At 40.9% G+C, this 22,739-nt stretch overlaps 1 protein-coding gene and 1 long non-coding RNA gene across 3 annotated transcripts; one reads left to right on the forward strand and one right to left on the reverse strand.

Moving 5' to 3' along the window:
• Positions 1 to 10,835: 10,835 nt before the first annotated feature.
• Positions 10,836 to 17,254, forward strand: LOC139589209 (uncharacterized). The gene is made up of 3 exons (XR_011678973.1): positions 10,836 to 11,059; positions 11,256 to 11,327; positions 16,826 to 17,254. It is a non-coding gene; the product is annotated as an uncharacterized lncRNA (long non-coding RNA).
• GPX8 (glutathione peroxidase 8 (putative)) lies at positions 11,783 to 20,810 on the reverse strand. Of its 2 annotated transcripts, XR_011678972.1 has the most exons (4): positions 20,559 to 20,810; positions 19,642 to 19,903; positions 17,464 to 17,699; positions 11,783 to 12,293 (listed from the first exon to the last, which is right to left on the reverse strand). XR_011678972.1 is itself a non-coding variant. In XM_071425414.1 (3 exons), the coding sequence occupies exons 1-3, from the start codon at positions 20,763 to 20,765 to the stop codon at positions 17,536 to 17,538; spliced, it is 633 nt and encodes a 210-aa protein (XP_071281515.1). In that variant the 5' UTR covers positions 20,766 to 20,810; the 3' UTR covers positions 16,981 to 17,535. The 2 variants fall into 2 exon arrangements, 1 of the variants encoding a protein (XP_071281515.1); XM_071425414.1 differs by lacking the exon at positions 11,783 to 12,293 and having other exon boundaries at positions 16,981 to 17,699.
• Between the last annotated feature and the right edge of the window lie 1,929 nt (positions 20,811 to 22,739).

Below are 22,739 nucleotides of genomic sequence, written 5' to 3' on the forward strand. Positions count from 1 at the left end.
TTGAAGAGTTATTAATCAGAAAGGCCAAAAATTGGCTAATGAGAGCAAGATGTTTCTCAGCGAGACTCACAGGAGCATCAGACACAGATACACACTGATAAAAACTGTTTGGTATGCAACATGGTCATGGTGTTAGGCTATAAACATTTCTAGCAGTACACTAGATACATCTCCTTTAATCCATAAAAGGGTATTTTAAATTGATTTTTATCCATCCACTTCCATACAGGAGCTGCATAAAAAATGGGCAAAGTTCTTGCACAAATGAAAACAGCCAAATTACTGGTTTTGACAACAGTAAATTAAAAGGACTCCTGTCAGGCAGGAGTTGATGGGATCACAGGAAGCAAAGCCTGGTCCCTTGATGCCCATGTTTCATGCTTGTCTCATCAGAAGTTGACCTCGGAGAAGCTGGAAGGCTACCTCTAGGAACCCTCACGTCCAATTTTTGCTGTATTTTGTGGTTTTACATTTTATGCTTTATGCTTATTGTATGGGAGAGGATCTGTGCAGAGCCCCTGCACATGCAGGTGTGCTGAACTGAAGAACATGCTGGTTTGTGGGTTATGCTCACTGTGATTTTCTCCCCTTGGTGGTGCATTGTCCATGCAATGGGTGAAAGGAGCTAGCCAAGACCCCAGCAGAAATACAGTAAAGTAGATGTAATTACATTTAATGAGGGTTTTACCTGCTCATGTTAGGTAAGCTTTCTCCACCTTTCCCTTCCCTGCTGGTGCCAAGCCATGGGATGTGTGACTCTGGAAGTATGATGGTGCAGAATTGCAGACAACTGGAACATTTTGAGGTGAAAGAGAAAAATACCTTTTAATTCTGGGGTGCCAGGGTAAGGGTCTAGTGAGTTCATGCATTGAAGACAAGCACAATAATTTCATATGTACTTTGTCTGGGAACTTTTTTTGTGTGGGTAAAATCCTTAGGTGTTAATTAAAGGAAAACACCAGACCTCAAGGGACAGCTTGATTAAAACTACATTCTAGAAAGAGAGCTAACTTCTAGTAAGTAGGTGCATATTAATTAAGTCAGTAATTTTAAGGGTGAAAAGGGCAGGAGGGACCTGGATGGAGTTATTTAGAAATGGCATAAGGTTTTTGTTATAGCTAGAATTTGTGAAAGCCTTTTTTAATCAGCAATTTTGCTCATCCCTTGATCAAAAGACAATATCCAATACTGAGTGTCAGCATGGCATTTTCCTGCAGGGCTTGTTAGGGCTCTTCAATGGATCATAAAGAGAAAATATTGCCCATTCACAAGTCTGAGCTACTCTCCACATGCCAGTAATATAAATGTTCTTGCTTTGATGTTCATTATCAAATTGTATGTAAACACAGGCAAACATTTGGTGTCATTTAATTGCTCTGGTCACTGTTTTTGAAGCACACAGGTTCAGGCAAGTCCCACCCATTTCCATCACAAAGATGCAACTGATGTTCCTGCCAGTTTGCCACAGATCCTGTGTGGTGGCAGGCAGGCATTGAGATGGAATGCTCGGGCATTTGGTGATCGTGTAGAGACCAGACTCTAACATGACTATCAGTGATAGCAGCAGTACTAAACTACTCCTGTTGGCTCTTCAGCGATTGCAGAGAGATTGGATTTCACTGACATTCATTCCCTTGTTTTCCTGAATATTTTTCTAAATAAAAATACCCCTGTGTCTAACTTCAAGGAAAAGGCAAGCATTTTCCAGTCCTCTTCATATGACAGCAGCAGCACTCTTCATCTTTTCTAAACACTGACTTCTGGTCAGCAGCCATTATTTGCATTTTGCATTGCACAGCCTCAACAAACAACTGAAGCTAATGAGGTCAAAAGAGGCTGTAGTTTGCTTTGGCACAACTATTTCATAGCTGCAGCAAAATCATTCTTAAAGTCTGACTTGCACCTAGCACCTGTTCAAACTCTGATAGCAAGTGACTATTTATGTTCAATATTTACTTTATATCTTAAATAAAATACTATGAAGAATAAACCAGTAAAAGCCTTCAAGGTTTTTCATGTGTTGGGAAAACACATGAAAACATTTGTTTTTGGTAAAATCTCCAGATTTCTTATGTGGATAATGCAGCTACAATTAGAACTCCCTTGCTAAAACAAGTCAACTTGGATTTTGAGTCTATTCTCTTTTTCACCCAGTAAATTGTTGTTGTGATTGCCTGTGAGGGTTATGATTTAAATCCAGCTGGATGTTAAACTTCATGGAACCACAGTCTGGGATAACCAGGGAGTGTCCATGGTTAAATCCACCCGTCAATCACGAGCCCATCTGGATGTTGCATCTCTTCCCTGGTGATCTGAGGCATCATAGGTACATCGAGGCAGAAATAATTCACCCTTTTGTTGCCAGTCCAGATCCACCTGAGACACTTCAACCTTGGCACCTCGATCCACCTCCCCATTGTTTTGATATTCTTCAGTAGCCCAGCTCCTGGGTATTGTGCACCTACGTGATGTACTTTACAGCCAGCTTCTCCACCTGGGCAGAGGTGCCACAGTTCTGCAGCCCAGATGGGTTTCCCTTTGCACTGCCAACTGGTCTTTTTCCATTGGTCCATTTTCCACCATCAGCAGGTCAGTGTAGAGGTAGAGTAGTGGCGATTTCTCTCATTCAGTGACATCTAAAGCCAGCTGGACAGTTTTCAGCTTTGTGAACTGACTGGGTCTACCTTGTCCCTCAACAGTGTAGGACTCCATACAGCACCTTTCCACTTTCAAATAGTCCCTACAATACATCAGTAACCATCAGTGAAGAGAGTGCATTGATTTTAATTTTTTGGCAGCTGATTGTAGTGTAGGACCTCATCAGCATGTTCAACCTTTTTCTCCTCTGGTGATGATAATCTAAAAGTTTCACCTTCAGGCCAGTGTGTGATGACTTCCGAGATCCCTGGGTGATTGGGTTTCCTATTTGAGCTCACTGGGTGATCAGAGCAATTCCACATAGCACCAGTGCCATGATGCGTGGCACTTTCCCTTTGAACATCCAGTCCAGCAGTCAGGATGCCAGAAGAAGCTGTGCTTTGCTAAAAATCACATCTGAGGCAGCTCAAATCCTATAATAAGCTGCAAGGATCTCTTTTTCAGCTGGAGTGTAGAAAGGTTCAGATCCTTTGCATCCCTGACTCCAGAACTCCAGGGCTCATCCCTGAGTCTGCTGGATACATTTCACTGGGACTCCAGGAAGGACCATTTTGCCTGGCTGCAGCGTAGAGCACATTTTTCACATCTTATCCTGTCCTGACTGGTCGAGGGACTACTCCATGAACAATCTTCTGTTTCATGTGTTCAAAAGCTTGTTGTAGTTCAGGATCCCATCTGAAATCATTCTTCTTTAATGTCACATGATCGAAGGGTTTGTGATCTAATGGGCTTTCTCTGTCTGTCACTAAAGCTTTGTATCTTTGTAATTCCATAACTCAGGTGGATCCCAGGCAGAAAATGGTGCAGGAACTTTCCTAACATATTTCAGTTTGACTTCCAACAGGTTTTGGCCTCGGGACATTTTACACTATTTTTCAAGGTGAGTGGTAAAGAGTGCTAAAAAATCACTACTGAACCCAAGACACGCCACTGCTCAGCTTTCTAATAGTCCTAAATAAGGTCTTTTTTCTCTTAGGAAATTCCTTGGTATTATTTTCTTTGCAATTGGTTGGTGCCCTAGGGGTGGTTGCATTAGGTGATAAGAGGTAGGCACCCAGCACTTCTATACACTATTCTTCAGAAGTCTAATTAGAGCTATCAAATATGCCTTCACATGATTGAAGCAATGATTGGAGCAATGGACAACACATACTTCAGGATATCTGGGGGGTGCAGTGCAGAGCAAGTAGTAGTTTGCCAACAAAACAAACAGGAAAGGAAGAGATGAGGGTAAAATCAGTAGCTGAATCTCTCACACTGGCCTCTTTGTGTAAAAGGTGTTATTAATAAAACAGATACAGAGATGTTTATGAAAAAAAAGTTATACCATTTTATTCTTCTTTGGTCTGATTGTCTCTAGTGTAGTTCCATTTTTTGTATGTTCGTAGTGTGCTCCTCTCTTTTTAATTTTGTGGTCAAATTTGTATCTCCAGGTGAAATTCACAGTCTCCTTTGTCTCAGTAGGCCTTTGAGTGGGATCAGGAATCCAGCAGTTCCAATGTCCTTGCAGGACTAGAGACTCACAATGTCTCTGAGAGGAGCTGGAATGGATTTGTATCTCTTGTGAGGGGAAGGGACTATACAAATTGTGGGTTGACAGAGATTATTTGACCTATACCTACACCCTGAATATCAAGGAAGGGTTTTAGAGCCTAAAAAAGTGGAAGACTTGAAATAGATGAGCATCTCCTACAGAGTGAGGTACAAATTGGGTTTCTTTGACATTAAGTTTGTGAGTGCTGAGAATATGACTTAACCTGTCTCATCTAAAAACTGCACACCTGGCTGAAGTCCTTATCTCAATAGGGAGGTGAGGGATATTATCTTTGTAAATTTGTAGATTGTAAAGATCTATTTTGATCTGATGATTGTAAATAAATCAGTTTTGAAAGAGTGAAACTGAAAAACTAACCTAAAAAACCATTTTAATTGAAAACTTAGATTGTGCATTCAACTATATTGAAAAATCCAGTTGGACATGATTCCCTAAATATTAGTCTTTGGAAGTGAAACCAGGGACTTATTTCCATGGCAAATCGTTTGGAGATACAACAGAATTTCAGGAACTCATAAGTGTTGAAGATGAGCCTGTCAGCAATTACTTGTATTGAGAGATGACAGTGCTTTTTAACTGTATGGTGAATTACCCTTATCCAGGAAAGAGTGTTAGAAACCTTGCCCTGTGTCCAAGACAACATGAGAGGACTCACCTACAGCAGGTGCCTGAAGCCTTGGATATAGCTGCAATTCATAGTTATTTGGAGCCGTAATCACTTTTTGCAATACTTAACTGTACAATAACATACAGTTTGAGACTAGTAATGTAGAAATGAGTACTGTGTTATCAGTGGAAGCTGCTAGGGAAGCTTTGGAAAGAGCCACGTCTGAGTGCTATTTTGGCAGTTTATTAATCTAGACTCTTGGGATTCCAGGATGAAATATTATTTAGCCACACAGTTGGCAGCTGGCAATGAACCCAGAGGTTCTTTTGTTCAGTTGGAGTTTATCCAAGGCTAAACAAAATGTAGTTTTACCTTGTATGCACCCTCTAATGCCAGTACAGGATCCCAGCATACTGTAAGCCTTGACTTAAACAGTAGCAGTGGTGTGCTGAAATGGATTAGCAGTGTGCACAAAAAAAGGGAGAACATGTTGAAGAGTGAAACTCAGCAGAAAGGCCTGGGATGAATGACTTAGCAGGACAGCTTTTGATCTGTCCATGGAAAAGCAAAACAAGGAAATTACTGTAGTGTGCTGATGAAGAAATAGACTATTGTTTTATGAAAGCTGAAGGTCACATTAAAACTGAAAATCCTGGGAGTCAACTGTGTGTTACATGAAAATTAATACAATTTATCAAAATGCACTTATCCATTGGTGCCCTGTTTTTTTTGGTGTTTTTTTGTTTCCACCTCTCTCTTTTTAAACCAATAAAACCAGAAAGTAACAGGTGACACAAATTCCTCCCTGAGCTAAATAGAGCTTTGATCTTCTCTCATATACTTGCCAACCAGGGTTATTATTACTAAAGTTAGTGTTGGAAATAAAAGAAGTTTAGATACAGGTAAAAGTGTGGCACAAATGGGCAAGAGTCAGAAAAATTTGTATATAGCCAGTATTCAATATGACAGTCTATGCACATGTGCATTCTTATTATGACAGAACGCAGCACACAACTAACAGTTACATTTTTTTTTCTTTATTTTCTCAATTGTTTGCACAGGAGATGTAATTTTCCTTTATGTTTGAGTGTTGGGGTTCATCTGAAGAGAAATAGTGAATAGTTATTTCTAGAGCTCTAGAGCTCCCCTTATGTTCACAGTCATTTTTACTGTGCAGGCAAAGATAAATGTAATGGGAGATTTCTAATGAGCATAGTACTGGAGTGAGATCTTAATTGTTGGTTTTAATGAAAGCCCCAGCAAAGAAGCAGGAACTATTTCCTCCTCTTGTCCTCTTAATTACCTCTCCTTTGTACAGCTAAAATGAAACTTTGAGTTCCTTGTACAGCTAAAAGGAAGCTTTGAGTTCTTTGCCAGAATATTCCAGTTACCTGGTCAACAATATTTCATTCTGGAGTCTAAACAGCAGCTGCTCACTGCAGTGTGAAATGATGTGATGGGAACAGCCACATGAATTGAGTCCTCATTTCTTTCCTGATTCCTTCCTTCCCCTTGTTTGCTTTGCTTTCTGTTGCAGGTAGAAACACTTGAGGGTCAAAACCCCCTTTAATAAATGAGAACCACCATCTAGTACAACTGTCAGCCACTTAGAAAGGCCCAGGGCTTTGTCCATACTGCTGTGAGAAATGTTCCTCTAACCCACTCAGAGGAGCTTAAGCACTGAGCAGGCAACCAGATTGGGATCTTTCTGTATACTGGCTGAAAATCTAGAGAGAACTAGATGAAGAAATACAGGAAGAAAAATTAAGATGTTCCCATGTCTCAGGATCTCTGCTCAGTGAGCACTTAACAAAGCTGGGACATAACTTTTCGCTCTGGCAGGAAGTTGAAGGCCTTGGTTCCCAGAAATCTCTCTTGATTGCAGCTGCAAAGTGGAAACAAATTTTCACCTCTCTATGTCCAACATTTTTTTCCCACCTATTTCAAAACTCACACTGGTGGTAAATCTTAATCAGACCCCTCACACTGTTAAATGGTGATATTTTTCTTAACACAATTTGTTACACCTTTCTTGGCTTATCCTGGGTGTCACAGGCAGTGACTACATAATCTCTGGTAAGTATCCAATATGCCCTTGATATCAAAGTCCCTGTGCTCCTTAACTAGCCAGGTTTCTCAGAGTAGGCCTTTATTTAAGTGAAAGTTTCTTAAAAACTTACCTAAAAGACCATTTTTGTTCACTTCTCTCTTTCTCTGTCATGGAGACAATCTGACATCTACTGCTTTTAAGGCACTGTTCTATGACCAGCCCTGTAGATCTCCCTGCTTGCCCAGATCTGGTGTAAGCTGCCACCACGTCTTGTCAGCAATCATTTGGCAAGGAGCACCCTCACTTTCATACCATGAAATTCTTGGGTCGTAAAAGTGTTAGTGGTCCTTGTCCAGCAGCCTGGATATGATGAATCCAACTTTTCCTAAAAAGCGTTGTTTCAGTCAGCGCTTAATTGTTATGAGTATTGCTGCTGATGTCCAAACTTCACCTTCAAACTACAAACTTGTATTTTATCTCTATAAATTCTGACACATGATGATGACAGCAATTTTATAGTAAAAGACCTTAGAGATAATGGATGAGAAAAATCAATGTTTCGACGGTATTGATAACCTGAATAACAGCTTTCAAAGTAGTTCCAGGCAAAACATATCAGCACCATCTGCTGCCAGTGAGGACAAACTACATGGTTTCTTACATACCAGCTTGGGAATGTTTTTGCCGTGAGCTACAAAGTTTTAGCCATGTTTTTAGTACTTAAATGAAATAACTGAGCAGTTGGCTGTATAGGTTCAATAACAAGGAACCTAAAATTAATCCATGGTGAGAAAGAAATGAAGACACTTAACCCAAATGACTTAATTTCACTTTGTAGACATATCAGTGAGTTCTATATCATTATAGAAATGATACACTTAGTTGTGTACAACTTTTTAAACCAAATCTCTGTTTAAATTTAAGTTACAATCTCAAAGTGACAAAAAAGCTCTTATCTAGCACATAATTCCCAGAATATCATGTGCTTCAAGTGAAGAAGAATGTATTAAGGATATCCCTGGTATTATAATACCTTCCTGATAATCCAACACAAATTTGTCAAAAAACACAGAGAAGTTCAGAGTTCCCCATGGCACTCCTGCTTATTTTTATTTACCACTGACTTCACCTAGGGAGCTACTTACCTTAAGGCTGCTACCAAACGTAGTACCTCGGCATATATACCACTGTTAATCAGTGTTCAGTAGAAATTTTATAGAAAAAAACCCCAAATCTTTTATTAAAATAAATTCATGGTGCATGTGTGCATGCGTGAGTTGAAGGTTCACAGGTAGGAAACACTGCTTGTAACACCAGTTGCAGTGGGTCATATTATTTCCTCTTTAATGAATTGCTCAGCATTTATTAATCCCAATTCTAGTTCACTCAAACAAAACCTTGTTGACTCGAAAGACTTTTGACTTTTATTCCAGTTTATAGCCATAAAGTTCTCAATTGCAACCTCTTTCCTCCCATTGTCAAACGAACTGCACGGTTACAGGTTTTCTCACCTGAAAGAAACTTTTCAGTGTGAGAAAAAGGTTTGTCAAGAGCCTCAAACACTGGTCTGATAGGTAACAGTTCAATACACTTCACTTGAGTGTTGCTGATTTATTGAGTGCTCAAGCGAGCTGGCTTTGCAGCGCATGCCGGAGTCTGCTGTTAGGCAGGGTGGCGATATTTGGCTGCTCTCGTTAAACGTTAAGTCTTGTAGGAAAAAAATTCACATTCAGTTAAACGAGCAACTGAAGCATTGCAAGCAACCCTTTGTGAAACTATGCTAGCAGTGCCTTGTGTGCTCTTTGTTTTACAGAAAGCATTAAGAAGGTGCTGAGTGACCCAGCCACTTTGTATGCTGGGTGTGCTTTGTTGTGTCCTTACCAAGCACAAAGGGAGCTAATAAGGTGGCAGGTTTTTGAAATAGCTTTACTTTGTTTTGGCAAAACAACTCCATCAACTGATATTTAATTATTGCTTATTACAAATGCATCAGTATAGTCCTCCATCATCTTGTTTACACGGTGTTTTTTCTGCAGATGTGAAGCATGCAGCTCCAAAACAGAATTAAGTAGGAAATAAGAAATATATGAGAAACTTTTTTGCAGAATAAGTTTTTTATTGGTTCAAACAATTATTTTCCACCGTAAAATTTAGAAAAATCTCTCCTGGTTTCCAGAAACAGTAAGAAAGTGAAGAATACTTTCAGCATATTTTAAAAAGTGGTACTCTATTTCTTAGTCTTAGAAAAGAACACTTTTAATGCTGTTTCTAACATCCAAAACCTTGAAATAGGAAAATATGCTCTTTTACATGCTCTGTGTCTGCCTGCATCTCTCTCTTGAAAACCTAGATGGTGACACCCGGAATTTTGACATTATGACAAGGACTGAAAAAGAATGGTTATGAACTTACATTGAAAAAAACCCCCATATTACATGTTCCAGTAACTCTTCTCTTTTTACGTCTTTCGTTTAACTAAACTCTATCCTTAAAAAAAAACAAACAAAAAAACAACACAAAAACAAACAAACAAAAAAACCCCAAACAAACAAAAAAACCAAACTACTGTTTTACCTTTCTCCTATCAAATTTGTGTTCAGGTTTTCTCAGATGGACTGAGTGCCTAAAAATGTGTACTGTCCCTCCGGCATGCGAACTCCATAAAGCACATGCACGAACAACTCATCTGCTGGCATTAAGCGGTGCTTCACACTTTCTCCTACAACTTCTCCCTTTGCCTGTCACGTAAAAGCAAAATGATAGCAGGTTATTTTTGGAATCTAGTAGTGTAAGATGGTGGTGAAGCAGTGCGGTTTTGCTTTGCTTTTGGGTTTGGGGACCTGCGTTGGAGAGGACTGTGTACAGGGCTGCGATGCCGTTTGCTCAATCTCGTCTGACAGAGCGGCACGGCATTCAGCCCTCAGCTTCAGACAGCCTGGCTTGGGTGCCTCAGAACGGCGCTGCCCCGCAGACCTCGCTGCCTGTGCGGTGGTGCCCGGCTCCTCGCAGCAGGCGGGGTGGCAGTGGGGAGCAGCTGATGTGAGACGTGAGGGGTTTGTGTAGCATGTGCTGAGGAGATGGCAGAGAATGGCAGCAAAGCTGGTGAAGCTGGAGCACAAATTCTGTGAGGAGCAGCTGAGGGAGCTGGGGGTGTTTATCCCGGAGAAAAGGAGGCTCAGGGATGACCTTGTCGCTCTCTACCGCTGCCTGAATAGGAGACTGTGGCCAGGTGCGGGTCGGTCTCTTCTTCCAGGCAGCCAGTGTCACTCCAAGAGGAAATAGCCTCAAGTCATTAGATTTAGGTTGGACATTAGAAGGAATTTCTTCACAGAAAGGGCAATTAAACATTAGAATGGGCTGCCCAGGAAGGTGATAGAGTCACCATCCCTGGCGGTGTTTAAAAATGGATTGGATGCTATGGACTTAGTGCCCTGGTCTAGTTGACATGGTGGTGTTAGTTTATAGGCTGGACTTGATGATCTCAGTAGTTTTTTCCAACCTAATTGAATCTGTGATTCTGTGAAGCTGTGATTCTGTGAAGTTGCCCTAGCCCCATTACCGAGGCAGAAGGAGCGGAGTGATGGCAGCCCCAGACCGTGGCACGGCCGGGCGATGGCAGCCGCAGGGCGCCCGGCTGGGGCGGTGACACAGCGGCCTCGGCCAGGTGTCGGCCGCCCGGGGTGTCGGTCGGGCGGGCTGCCCGTGCCCGATGCCGAGCCAGGGCTCTTTGGCACCGGCCGCCGCCGCCGCCCTGCCCGCGGAGCGCGGACCCGCCGCGCAGCCCGGGCGCTTTGCCGCCAGCCGGGACCGCCGCCGCGCAGCCCGGGCCCGCCGGCGGGACGGGACCGCGCTTCCCGCCGCGGCGGGCGCGCCTGCGGGATGCTTAAAGGACGGCGTGCGGCGCCAGGGGACCGTGCGGTGGGCGGCCGAGCAGCTGGCACCGCCTCCCCGCGGGGACCGGCGCCCCGAGGGCTGGCCGGGCTATAAGTTTCCCTCCGCACGGGTTGCCGTGAGAGTGGCTGCTTGCCGCGCACCTGCCCGGAGCCCACCTCCCGGGAGGGATCCTGCCCCAGGTCAGAGTACCTCTCCTGAGGTGGCGGCAGCGGCTTCAGCCAGCCCCGGCAGAGACGGAGAGGAAATCAGAAAAACCGGCCCGGAGGACGAGCAGGAGGGATGAGGACTTGCTTTGGTAACAGCGTCCCGTGGGGTGCAGGGGCTGCCGGTGCCTTGGGGAGGACCGGTCCTCCTCGGCGTCTCTGAACTGTCCCCGGGCCGTGGCTCCCAGGGAAGCCTCGCCAGCAGCGAGGCTGGAGGGAAGGTGATTTAGGGTGAATAAACTGAGCTGCGCGGTTGCTAAGTGTTGTGTTTCTGTGGCTTTTTTCAAGCATGACGCGAAGAGAACGTTTGGAAAGGACTTGAAGTGGAGCAGAAAGCAAAGCCCACGGAGAGCAGCTAAGGTAAGGACAGGCACAGACGTTTGCACTCCTTTGTACGCGCTGAACTGAGAGTTCCACTGTGCCTTTCTGGGGGACAGAGGGAGAGAGGGAGGAAGGAGGGAAGGAAACTATGGAAAGTAGATGATTTTGAACAAACCCCCACAACATGTAATTTCTCTTGTTTTCTATTAATCCTTATGACACTTCCTCAAGTGTAGCATCTGCAATGTCAAAAAAGCACAAGTTACGGTCAATAGACATCCCTTCAGGGGAGGAAACAAAAACACCTTTGGGTTTCTCTCCTGGTGCACTAGAGGGACTGCTTACTCTTTAAAAGCAGAAGGTATTTGAGCTGGTTGAAGGGGTTGTATAGATTTTCAGAACTCTCTTTCCATTGGCACTGCAAACTCAGTTACCTACATTTAGGTATTATATGATAAGGGACACAACAAAGAGCTCACAAATTCAGTAGGAACTTAGGTAGGAAACTTTTTAATCACAAAAATAATTGCTGAACAGTAATCAATAGGTAAAATACAGGCAGCTTGTGCCTTAAGGAGTTGACATGAATTACAAAACCAGGTAAGACTGTAACATGCAAACTGATGGAATGGGAAGTGAAGGTGTCTTTGGGATTGACCATACTGAAAAACACTGAAGCAGAAGATAAGTCATACTGCCATTAGATATGACAATATAGAAATGTAATCTCTAGCATGCTGAGAACGTTGCTTCAACATTTTATTTTATGTAAGTGATCCCTCAGGGAAAAGCTGCATTGCTGAAGTGAGCAATGACTGAGCTCTGGGAGACAAAACTTTGGGTTTGGTGGTGAAGGGGAACTCCTGGCCAAAACTGAAGAGAGTGTAACAGTGTGGCAGTGTGTGTTAGCTGGCTGTTGTCCCTGATGTGTCCACAGCTGCTAGCTGCACTCCATATTGTTTCATTCAATAGCATCGCGGAAAACTGAGAGGTGGCCGCCTTTTGCTGTGGAACAAGGAGAACTCAATTAGCCCGTACTTTCTGTGGCTGCTAACAGCAGCAGCACTCAAGGAAGTAAATGTTTCATGTTCTGTTTTTTATTGAGTTAAGATTTATTTTGAGTGATTTAAGACCAATTCTGAAGAAACAAAGTGAAGGCTTCAAATACAATATTAATTGGCTTTTATACAGTGTCTAACTCAGTACCTCCTTTCCAGAGAGACTTCAAAGGACTTTCAATCAAAATGGATGTTAGAGGTAAAATCTTACCTCCATCTAGACTAAATTCATAAGCTTCAGTCCCGAAACCTTTCTTTGTTTTCCATTAGGTGGCTGTAGAGAGAGGTATGCTGTGGCTTGTAACCTGCTATGGAGTAACCAATGATAATTCTAATTTCAAGATAAAATTGACTACTCAGTGTTTGACTCTGGGCTCATCTAGGCTAAGGGCAGGGCTGCAACAGTGGCCATAAGCAAATCTCCCACACAGAAAAGGACTGGAGTAGGTCTATATGATACAAATTACCAGTGGAAGTAACATACTATATAGAGGTAATATGTCTATATTCCTTCAACTAAGACAACAAACTGTTTGCAGCACTATCCAGTTCCTTTTGGACAGCCTGGGAACTCCACAGGAGGTTTATACTATTGCTCTTACTCTGGTCTTCCTGAGTCAGACACCTACCTGTGACATTTATCTCTTCACACTATATACTGTTTGAACTTGTATATACCCACATATGAAACATGAACCTTAAAACAGGTGAATAATGCTGAATTTAGGTCAAAAATAAGAAATGTTTCCAGGCATATTATTTCAGGAGGCATCTCCCTCGTAAGGGCTCTGTGTCTGGTAGGCAGTGTATTGCTAGTTGACTGCTGTGCCTAATGCAGCAGTCACTGCTGCACTGTCACCAGCTGCAGGGCTGGCTCACTGCTGTTTCAAGGCAGTTCCCTGGGAAGGTGCAGGGATTCATGCAGGAACTCATGCAGGTGGTGCAGCTGTGTGTGATGGGGCGGCAGTGTGTGTTGGCTGCTTGAAGTTCTGGCAGCAGCTAACATGCAGCTGCTCTCTTTTCCCACATACCTTGGTCATCAAAATGGAGACCTACTACTTTTGTATAAGAAATCTTTTTGTTTCTCCTGATTATTGCTTTCTTTGACTGTCAGGCAAATACAAGTGGTATCTTGCATCTTTCCATTATTCTAACAACAGTGAGAATTTTTTCTTTATTAAGACTCTGGTGTTCATCTACTTTTAGATACCAAGGTAACAGGAAGTTTTTAAATATCTGTAAAAACTTCATGTGTGTTTTATGTTTGATTTTAATTTTTTTGATAGCATTATTTGACAAATGCAGCTTGATAGCTTTTGAGAGGTGTTTTTTGTTTGTTTGTTTGTTTGTTTGTAATTGAGTAATTACAGTCCTCAATGGCTTAAAGTCACTTTCACTAACTTTCTAAATGCTATATCTGAAAAATAATTACCTTCGCATTGTATGTGATTTAAAAAGTCAGTCTTAGAATTTTTCCTCTCTCATTGCTTCTCCAGATAACTTAATTTGTTAACATTAATGCATTAAAACCACTGCACATAGTCTCACCAACCACACAGTGTGAACAGGACTACATGTGGAAGGATTAAGGCTGGAAGCACATTCATCTTTTTGATTCATGTTTCATTGTGAGCTTCTCCAAACTTGCTGCCACAGCCATCAGTGTAAATTTCATCCTCATCTTGGCCCTTTAGGCATCTACAGAGTGCCAAAGGCACTCTTTGTTGTGACTTGTTTTATCTAGGAGCTGCTGTCTGTGCCATGGACCGTGAAGAGAAAGAGCAGCAGTGTTGGTGAAGGTGTGCACAGTGACTGACCTCCCACTGTTGTGTGTGGTGATTAGGCAGTGTATTGTTAGTTAGCTGTTCCTCACACACCAGCAACTGACTACACTGTCAGATTAGCACATCACAGTCCAGACAAGAATATAAACACTGCTGTTTAAATATCTTGTTGGCCCCTAGCTGGCCAGTGCCTGCCTGGTTCCCCTGACCTAAGGGAGGTGTGCTAGGTTATGCAGACTGAGTGAATGTAGTGTTTAAAATAAGGTGTAACTGAGAGTATAGAAGTAAATGTAGTTGTATTTCATGCAGTTATACAGCAACCCCAACTGGTTTATAAATAATCTACTGAATTATGTAAATATCAAGTAACAGTTTTGGGTTTGAACCCTATCTGAGTATGTTTCTCTTACATCACTAAATATTGAAGGGACATTGATGTGTTGGCTCAGCAATAAGTTATGCTCAAATGGAAATAAAATAATTTTAATACTCATGCACTGACATTTGTTAAGCATCATAGGAAAGAAGTTTAATCTTAAAGTGGGGAGTTTATTCAAGAATCCAAGAAATAAATTTCAATCTGTTTAAAATGTTGGAGTTTATATTTTTATATGCTGTATTTTAAATTAACTCTAAGTGGGCATTTATATAGATATATATTCACACTACTTCCTTGGCTTTTGACTATAGATAAATGCTTGTTTTAATAACATATTCTGACTTTCATTTTATTTGTTTGCTTCTCCAAGTTTGTGTAGATTTGGCCATTAGATGCTTCATTTTTACCAGATAACTTGTAACATACTTTTAAGAAAGGAGTGATTAGTTTATCAATGGTCTGCCCTAAATATTATATTGCAAGAGCTGATATGTCTCATGATGTATAAGTAATACAAACACACGGAGTTTTTGTTAAGGAGGAATGTTAATTTGTTAAAGAATTAACAGTAAATTTTGAAAAACTTAAACTGTGTAGAATCAGGACTGAATGGTACCTATACTGAAATTTCTTCAGAAGATGGTTGTGTCACTGCAATGCGACTAAATAGTGGAATGAGAAGATCCACGACTGTGTTTTCTCAGACAAAATCTTCTTTCCTTAGTAGTCTGCAGTGACTATGATTCAGGGAGCCGTGAGTTAAGTAATTCTGTCCACTTGTTTGCTAATATCACATGCTATTTCTGAATACCAGGAAAGACACTTGATCTTAATGCTGGCATTGAGATATTTAAGATTACACTGTGTCCTCTGGAAAACAATATGAGCTTTAGTGAGTGAGTCACAAACAAGGTGCACACATTTCCTTCCCTCACACTCCCTTTCAAACAAGAAAATCATGCCTCACTGTTTATCTTGAGTGTTTTAAGGACCCAGGTGAAATTTCCCATATGCCAAATAATTCTCAGGCAGTACCAGGACTAAAACAGGCTTTTTTTTTTGGGTCTTCCACTAATAGCACCCAACATTTCTTTATACCTACCCTTTTTTATTCAGTGATGCAAAAACCAGGGAGCTTTGGTAGTTCACATGAACAGACATCCATGTTTTAAACTTGTACATTTTCAAATTAAGATATCCACCTTTTATGGGCAAAACACTGTGTCCTGACATTTAGTTCCATGCACCATTGACTGCTCACAGTGAGGGGAGAGGGTCCATATCTCAGCTCCCTTCCCGCTCCATCAAAGCAGCAGAGATGTGTGACAAAAATCACCTGACATGTCCCACTATGTGTTCTCACACTGCACATGCAGGAGGAGATAGGAGTAAAATGCAGAACCTCAGCATAAAAATAGGCACTGTCTTCACAGATGATGTGGAATCTTGCAGGACAATGGCAAACAGTGCAGAGGCTAGTCTAAAACACCAGCAGCAGGCCTATTTGGTCTAATGAGACTTTTACATAGTCCTTAACTGGGTTCTGAAGTTTTGGGTGGATAAAATTGTCATGCATTAAGTTTAATATCCTTTCCAAAAAGGTGTTTGCCATTATTGAGAGTGACTTTGTTTGATCTTCCAGATAAGTATCATTACTCAGTCTCCATAGATTTTTTTGTGACATTCTCAATTAATTCAATAAATGAAAAACTCTCTCTTTTAAAAAGCAATTGCTCTTGAATTTCTTACCTTTTGAATTTTCTCACCTTACAGTTGAGTGGCTGTCTTTACTGGAAAATTTTTGAAGTGCTTTAGGTATTTTCAACCAGTATTAGTCTTACAAAAAAACAACACTAATTCTACCCATCCTTTTCATATAGAAAATTTCACTATTCTACTGAGACACAGGTTTTTCTCATTCCTATTAGCTCAGCCCTTCTTCAAGGCATGGACAGCTGGGGTGAGGTTTCTTACTCGAGTTTTCTATCTCCCTTCATTCAGATAAATCAAAACTCTTGGCAGTGTGTAATGGAAGAGTGGAACAGAACTGAAAATGGGTTAGCAGTTACATGCAGGACTGGGGAGTTTGCAAGGTGAGAAGAGTGGGGCTTGAGCCAGGAGCCTGCATCCCCTTCTTCTACCTCTACTTGAAGATTGCCATTTTATTCTAGAGATGAGACGTAGATGGGTGGCTGGGGAGCATTGTTTTCCATAGTCTCAGAAGGATGTCAGAGTGCCAGGCTCTTGATTTTTGTTGCCCCTTGAGTCCTTCTGTAAGCAACCATGAATATTTACACAGGCCCTGCCTTCATCCAGGTCAGAAGAGAAATAACCCAGCAGGAGAGGAGCTCACATCTGAGGCACTGTACTGCACCACAAATGTATGGAGAAGGTTGAAGATTTTAAAGGTGTTGGAAAACTGAAATGTAAAATATGTAAAATATGAAGCAGCAAGCAAATTTATTTCAATCTTTTTGCTTCTTGTAATAATTTTATTTTCTATGTACATTTTTTTTGCAACTGGCAGCTTCACAATTCAGTATTCTTCCTTGAGAAGATATTGCAAAGCTGGTACCTTCAGTTACATATGTGAAACCCTGCTATGGATGTCTCTGGGTCCCATGTCTTTCATGACAGGGCAATTATGTGTTAATGGAGTATAAAATCTCTGTCTTACTGGTATAATGGGGGGAAAAAACTGTGTAAATATGAGTCATTTATTAATAAACCTTCTTTCTAACTATTTACCTCCTGGTGACAATTTTAATTAGCTATTGTCAGGAATTCAGAAAAAGAAATCATAAACCCTCTATGCAAATTGATGGTCCCTCCCTGCAATGTACTGAGTGCCTCGCTGTGTCAGAAACCTCCGCTGTTCCTGAGGCCACTGCAGGAGCCAATCCAGAACCAGCAGACAAATTGCAAACACCAAAGTTAAAGAGTAGCAAAATCACCTGATGGTTTAGCTTCTAGCAACATTTCTCAGGAATAGAAAGGCTGTATACCCGTGGTGTTGAATGGCTTTTTCAGAGGTCTTCTCTTTTCTTCATGATAATCTGCCTGATTAATGCTGTTACCTCTGGTTTGATACTTTCTATTGGCTCCTCAGGTCTCCAGAATTTCACAACTTTACCCTCAGGGCTAACAAGGTACTTCCAGAAATTCCATCGAGGCTCTTTCTTTGAAGAATCTGTAAGGATGAAATCAGATGGCTTTAGTGACTTACACCTGGAATTGTCTCCAGGCCCCACACTGATTCTTTGACTATTTATGCTGAAGTAATCCCACCATACTCTTTGCTAGCAGTCTGGGCATGGATTTACTGATTGCTGCTAATGATCTGAAAAGCTGGAAGTCAGTGATGCTCCCCCCTTCCTGTGAAACTGTTAAAGAGTTCCTACTTTGACTATTCTATACTTCCTAGGGAAGAGGATACGAGGGCTGCATATTTATTCAGGGAATCCCTACTTTTGTGTCAGTTTTGGGAAGTCAGATGAGAGCAGGAAGTTGTACTGCTGATGGCTTAATTAGCTTCTTTCAAAAAAGGCTCCAGTAGATTTTGACTGGAGAACAAGTGTTTGGTTGGGAATGGTGCTGAACCCTAAATGGATTTTTTTTAAGCAATGGATTGAAGTTTGGCACCACGCTTGCGCTGCAAGTGGACTAATTTTGCACTAGATTATTGGACAGTGCTGTGCCATCCTGTTGCTAGTAGTCACAGGCACAAAAGGATGGTATGGCATGATGATCAGCCTTCTGATTGTCAAAATAGCAACACGAATAAAAAAGGTACTTTAATTAAAAATGCACAGAAATTTAATGTGAAACTCAGAAATGCAGCAAGAGAAAAACTTTATTTCAGAATATTGAAGTACCAAAAGATCTTTTTCCTTCTTGTAGGTGAACAGCAAGAAGTAAAATAAGAAAATTTGAGTAGAATTTTTGTCTTTATAGGTACCAATGTTTAACACTGATGGCACTGATATTTAGAATCTGGATTCATCACACAGAGCAGGTGCTTTTGTGCTCTAGTCATTTTGATAAAGAAATGAGAAAACCCTCAATAATTTCACTGGACATCTGGCAGCTCAGGGCAACAAAGTTGCCTGAGGTTTTTACTAGCATGCCTCAGAGCAGGTAGGAACAAACACAGTTACAATGACAATGGTTGACCTTAAATTATTCCTCAATAAAAAAAAATTCCAAGTACATGCTTGGGGGATTTAGCACATAAGAGTTCTGGGAAACATTTAATTTAGGTATGTGAAATAATTCTCTAACAAGAGATGCTATGAGAGACAGAAATAGACTCAGAAGGCAAGGAGATGGAATACAGGTTTGGGCACTCTACTACTTTATTTTCTGGGTAAAGTAGTGTGTCAGAAAGGGGTTATGTTTAAGCAATCTTTTTCTTTCATATATTTATATGGTTCAAAACCTGATCAAAGCTCAGGAAAATTCAGAGAGGCTTTTCAAGTTGGCTTTGAGTCTGTGAAACTTTGGTCAACTGAAGGGGGAGAGAATTTCATTTTGCTCATCAGAATATGGGGTTCTAAGTCTGTAAATGCTCCCTGTATTAATGCAGGATTTTGCAGGCTAGGTCCTGAAGTTCACACAACAAATTGATACAAATCAGTGGTTATATAAAACTAGTATATGTAAACCTGTTTTACAATACATTTTACATAAAGATGGACATAGGACCCAGCTAAAAATCTCATCTGCATGTGGTTATATTAAATCTTCTGGTAATTTTATGACTCCTATAACTACATTTGTCCATAAGAAAAGTCTTTCTTATAATAAAAAACATGTACTTTGAAATAAGATTTTGTAAGTGGGAGTTTCTAGCTCTAGCATTTCTAGCAAAATGGATGTTTCTAGCTGGGCTGGTCAGAGCAGACTGTTTTTATAAGCAGTGAGGAGAAACTGATGTTTTCAGGACACAATTCTTTAGCCCATATTTTTGATACGCAAATTAAAATGAGAGCAATTGTATGCTAAGTGCCTGCTAAGTGCCTGGTCTCCATAGTTTGTGAAGACTTCAGTGTTTCCTGACAAAAACATGCGGCCTGGATTCAATGAGACTACCAAGGTTACAGGCAGCTTGATACATAAAAGAAAACAGTTACCTATTAGAAATTTAAAGGCTGGATCTGCTTCTGATCCTAGGATCTTGATTTTGTGGAAAACAGGGAATGTTACTCCATAGTTTCCTTTGGCAAAGGATTCTATTTCCTGGCTTGAACTAGGCTCTGATTCTCCGAACTGGTTGCAGGGAAACGCCAGCACAGTGAAGTGGGAGGGACCAAACTCTCTGTGCAGATCTTGCAGTGCGATGTAATTTTTGTCTGTGTATTGGCAGTAACTGGCCACGTTTACAACCAAAGTTGCCTTCAGAAAAATAAAGTTAGAATAACTTTAGTTATTAGTGATTGGCTATTTGGTTATTAGCTATTATTTAGTCTACTAAGGAAAAAGCCTATAGATATTGTAGAGATCACAACTGAATCTTAAAATGACATTTATCATTATCATAATGGTTCCTGTCAGAAGGCTAAATGTATTGTGTCTGATCATCATTTCGTTAAACAGATAAAGATGAAAGCAGCTGAAGATATTTACTTTCAGACAATCTGTTGTAAATATATAGTAAACTCATAAACTTAATCTTACAGCTTTGCTTATATATAAGCATTTTAAAAAGCAGATATTTAGGACATGCACTAAAATCATATTTACTAGATAAACTTCCAAAATCCAAAACCAACATTCTTAACTAAGATTAAAATCCACCAATTTGCCAGTTAAGCTGTATTGCCCTGTGCTAAATAATACAATTTCTTTTCTTGATTTGCTAGATCTAAATACTTGATTCCTGGAACAGGCCTAGATAAAATAAGTTTTCTCCAGCTTTCTGTTTGAGGAACAGGGATTTAGCACAAATCTCTGCCAGAACCTCCCATAACCAAGCCTTTTATTTACCTAGAAACATGCACATTTTTTGTCAGTACGGATTCAAGACAGAAAAAGTGAAAGAGTAACTTACTTTCCCTCTGTACTTCTCCAAGGAAATAATCCTTCCTCGTGAATCCTTGACTTCAAAAGAATAAAAATCTTTGATTTTAGGTTTAAAAAACCTGAGTTGCAGCAGGCAGAGAATGGTGGTGCACAAAACCATTGACAGGAAGACAACAAAGATCCTGGCTCTGTGCACTGAGTATTTCAGAGGATAACTAGTTGTGAGAGGCTCCATTTTTGAAATCTTTGGAGAGGAGCCTGGGCAGGCCTGGAATGTGAAGGAGGAGCTGAAACATGAGACTCGGCTTAGACCGGAAAGGACAAGCTGCTCATTTTTGTTCCTGTTACAAAAAAGCTGTTGCACATAACAGCGCCTGCTGGGCCTCTGAGCCCTTATGTAAAGTATTCGGGAACTTTCTGGGGAGAAGAGGGATGGAAGGGGGAAGGAGAAATGAGTGAAAAGTGTGTAACTATCACCTAGGGAGGCTGATTGCTCTGTGTAACTGACCTGTGTGGGATATTCCAGTATGTGTCTGCACTGTCATGAGAGCTGCTGGGCACAAAACTGAGTTTGTAGTGCAGCTCCAGCACAACCCCTGGGCCCCCATATGTATCTGGGTAGTTGTTCTGCAGGAGGCAGCTGTGTTATCAGGCAGACTTGGAGAAGTGTTTTGGGGGACAGCTGTTCAGGTAGAAAAAGGCTGTGTAAAACTCTTTTCAGCACATGGAGCAGAGAAAAACTCCTTGGTAATAGTCTGTCCTAATAAAGGAAGATAATATAATGTGGATTTTTTTTTGCATTGAGAGTGGGGATGATAATGGAAAATAGGTTGCTTTCTTAATTGCTACTGGCTACCTGGCAACGAGCTGTACTGAGATGTAAGGTTGAAGGTCTGTGTGAGGGAAGAGTTAGCTGAAAGTCTCAGATCTAAGCCAAGCCCCAGTGGTGTTTTGCTCCTTGTGAGTCTCTGCTTACTCTCTTTCCCCCCCAGTGCAAACCACCATTGAGGAGTCATTTCTGCCTCAGTTGGTTTTCTTTGTCACCCTGATTTTTTGCTGCACTTAGATGATGCATTTTAAGGGATGGAAATAGAAAGGGCTTTTCTGAATGTAGAACCTGGAATCTGTTTTTTTCTTTCCTTTTGATGTCTTCAGTACTACTACCAGTATTACTGGTTTGTACAATATCATAGTGGTGGGTTCAACTCTTTCTATAATCTCTAAATAGCTAAAATCCACATTCATTTTGTTTAACAAGACTATAGGGACAGCTTCACGCTTTTCTACAAAACAGAGAGAGATGCTTGGGAAACACTGTGAAATTTCAGTATTTGTATATGAGGACATATTAGGCTTTGTCTCTGCCTGGCAGTGAGGCCTGTGAGCAGGATGTTTTGATGGTGGGGAAGAAAACACATAATTGTGTGCTGAAATGAACAAAGCTGTACTCATCAAGCAAGCACAGGTGACTAATGCTGACCTTAAAGGCAAGAACAAAAGTGTTTGGTTACAGAAAATCCATGTAACATCCTGATGTCTAAGCCACATCTCAAGTGTTTGCAATTTGCATCTAATATTATTTCAGAACAAAATAAAACAAACAACCCTCCCCTTAATATATTATAATACTGGTGTGCCTAATCATTACCCAGAAGCCCATTATATTAATTGTGTCTCCTTTTGTTACTCTCAACTAAAACCTTGCTCAAAATCTGTCTGAAACCCAAAATATGCTGTTTAATATTGTCCGGACTCTTACATTTTAATAGTTTTTCAGATTTTAGGGTTTTCTGACTCAAATTGCTCTATGAATGAATTTGCACAAGTGCAAATAAAAAGACCAATTTAATCTTTACTTAGTATCCCTTAATATATTAAAAATAAAAGATAACATTAAAAATAATGACATGAATAAGCTGCAGTGGTAGTGAGAAGGTTCAGGAATCAGAAGAGATCTAAGTCCTCTTTCACGGGTGGAGGTCAGAGAACCAGTCTGGTTCCAGGCAGACAACCAGTGCCTCTCTCAGGAGCCGCCAGACCCTAAACCTACGTTGCTATGTGGCTGAAGGTGCCTTGGGTCGTCAAAAGCCAGCGATGTAGCTTTAGTGCATGAGCGACACAAATGTAGGTTTTTTGTGTTGTTTTGTTTTTGGTTTTTTATTGTGTGGTGTTTTTTTTTTTTTTGTTCCCTGCCACAGGCTTCCTGCGC

The sequence above is a fragment of the Agelaius tricolor genome, unplaced genomic scaffold (genome assembly GCF_023055355.1).
Source record: "Agelaius tricolor isolate 1412-34295 unplaced genomic scaffold, bAgeTri1.0.p SCAF_4, whole genome shotgun sequence".
Taxonomy (NCBI): Eukaryota; Metazoa; Chordata; class Aves; order Passeriformes; family Icteridae; genus Agelaius; species Agelaius tricolor.